The 2,026-nt window shown below is 43.6% G+C and overlaps 1 protein-coding gene across 2 annotated transcripts; it reads left to right on the top strand.

Moving 5' to 3' along the window:
• Positions 1-503: 503 nt before the first annotated feature.
• Positions 504-1,819, top strand: LOC148011029 (uncharacterized). 2 transcript variants are annotated; one of them, XM_087671165.1, is made up of 2 exons: positions 504-661; positions 1,017-1,819. In XM_087671165.1, exon 2 carries the CDS (start codon positions 1,035-1,037, stop codon positions 1,542-1,544), a length of 510 nt encoding a protein of 169 aa, XP_087527291.1. In that variant the 5' UTR covers positions 504-661; positions 1,017-1,034; the 3' UTR covers positions 1,545-1,819. The 2 variants fall into 2 exon arrangements, with proteins under 2 accessions (XP_087527291.1, XP_087527292.1); XM_087671166.1 differs by having other exon boundaries at positions 509-661; positions 1,025-1,819.
• The last annotated feature ends 207 nt before the right edge of the window (positions 1,820-2,026 follow it).

Here is a 2,026-nt window from a genome sequence, read left to right as displayed (position 1 = left end):
TGTGGACCTTTGAACCTTGTGCACACAAAACAATATTTGAATGATCCATAAACTCTATAAAAAGCATTGAGAGAGAGAGAGAGAGAGAGAGAGAGAGAGAGAGAGAGATTTTGGGAGTGCCACTTGTGAGGCTTGTGGGAGTCCTTGTAGTCTACAAGGACTAGATAAAGTCTTGAAAAAAAGTTGTTAAGAAGGCCCGAGAATTTTGACAAGTATTGCTTCTGCACCTTAGTTTGTCAAGACTTTTGGGACTCACCCAAGTCTCAAGACCTTGGCGTGTCCTGGCTCATAGATTGATCAATCACGATTCACCAGCCACCGAACAGGGATTTATACCGGGGCAAAACCGAGAGGTGGGAATCATCGGAATGGTTTCCTCGCACGGAGTTTTGGTTGTGACTCGTCGCCCGCCGACAGCGGGTAATATATCTGCTTAAATGGCGGGTCCCATCTCGACACGTAATCTCACGCGGAAGAACTCGACACGTCATCTCAGGCGGAAGAATAAGTAGCTGTGACTCTGTGAGCGAAAGAAGAAAACAGAGAGAAGTGCCGGTTCTCAGCTACCGCCGTTGCCCTATAGCCTATAGAGAGCGACTTGTCAGTTTTCTCATACTTCTTCTTCTAGGCCGAGCGCAAGGACGATCGTGCTTCTTATCTGGTTAGTTTGTTGTCTGCATCTGCTTCTGTTTAGCTGTGTCTAATACTGTCAGTTTTCTAAAAGATACCTGTGCATTGCCGTTCATGAATCTGAATCATCGTTGCCTGGAGGTTCATTTATGACTCTGTGTAAGGATGGGATCTGCATCACAGACGGTTCGTGGTTTGGTGTGGCTGATTTGTGGTCTTGGATTGGTGCCACTAAAATGGCAAGGTTTTGGTTTCATCAGACTAGCACCTTCTCATGTTTAGGTTGCATCGGTGTTGCTTGTCAGTACATCTTTGCTTGGCTTGTGTTGCATCGTTTCTGCAGTTTCGCTGAAGTTTATATATCTGTGCCTTCGTTTTTTGGCTAGTTTGGCAGAGTTTTTAGCATGGCTGGTGTCGTAGAAAAGATTCAGGATAAGATCCATGGTTTGATGGGAGGGGAAGAGAAGAAGGAGAAGGAGAAGAAGCATGAAGGCGAAGAGAAAGAAAAGGAACATAAGGTCAGTGAGGGCAAAGATAAGAAAAAGGACAAGAAGCATGGAGACGATGGAGAGAAAGAGAAGAAGCATAAGGATAACGAAGGAAAAGGCAAGGATAAACATTCGGAGAAGAAGGACAAGCACAAGGAGGAGCATGGGGTCGAAGACAAGAAAAAAGAGAAGAAGAAAGACAAGGATGAGGATGACAAAGAGATGAAGGAGGAAAAGAAAAAGAAAGACAAGGATCATGAAGAAGGAAAAAAGAAAGACAAGGATGAAGAGGAGGACGAGAAGAAAGACAAGAAGAAGAAAGATAAGAAGGCAGAGGACCATAAACAGGAAGAGAAGAAACACAAGAAGAAAGAGGAGCATGATAGCAAAGAAGAGAAGAAAGAGAAGAAGAAGGATAAATATTAAAGACTCTGAGGAAGATAAGAAAAGGAAAGAGAAGAAGGGCAAGCACGATGATTAGGCACAGGTAAAGCAACTATAGAAATAAGATAAGCCGACAAACAGAGAAGATGGGAGCTTGAACTGATAAGCATGGCTAAGTAGTTGCAAGTCATGCACTTTGGGCTTCAGTTTGTGCCTTCTCTTGATGAAGGCTGTTATATGCGCAGTCTTACACGGAAGAAGTTGTGTTGATATATGCACAGATTTACGTGGAAGAAGTTATGTTGCTTGCTGTCTGATTCTGAGATCTCTCTTCCTTAGTTATGATGTTCTTAAATTGCTAACAGCGTAGCCTAACCTTGAAGTTGGAACTAGCGTTTTCTAGATGATGATGATGATGATTTGGGGTGTTAGAATGGTCTTTCCATAGCTTGTGGACTTACGCCCGTCCTTTTATCGAAGAGTGTGATGGTCTGTGCTCGTTTTGCCGAGGAGAGAACGTAGCT

The sequence above is a fragment of the Lygodium microphyllum genome, chromosome 29 (genome assembly GCF_053477565.2).
Source record: "Lygodium microphyllum isolate KBCC chromosome 29, Lygodium_microphyllum_v1.1.10, whole genome shotgun sequence".
Taxonomy (NCBI): Eukaryota; Viridiplantae; Streptophyta; class Polypodiopsida; order Schizaeales; family Lygodiaceae; genus Lygodium; species Lygodium microphyllum.
This window is presented reverse-complemented; position numbering and strand designations above follow the sequence as displayed.

What these genes read in the sequence shown, in the direction of transcription:
- LOC148011029 (XM_087671165.1), top strand. Translation starts at nt 1,035, where the DNA reads ATGGCTGGTGTCGTAGAAAAGATTCAGGATAAGATCCATGGTTTGATG.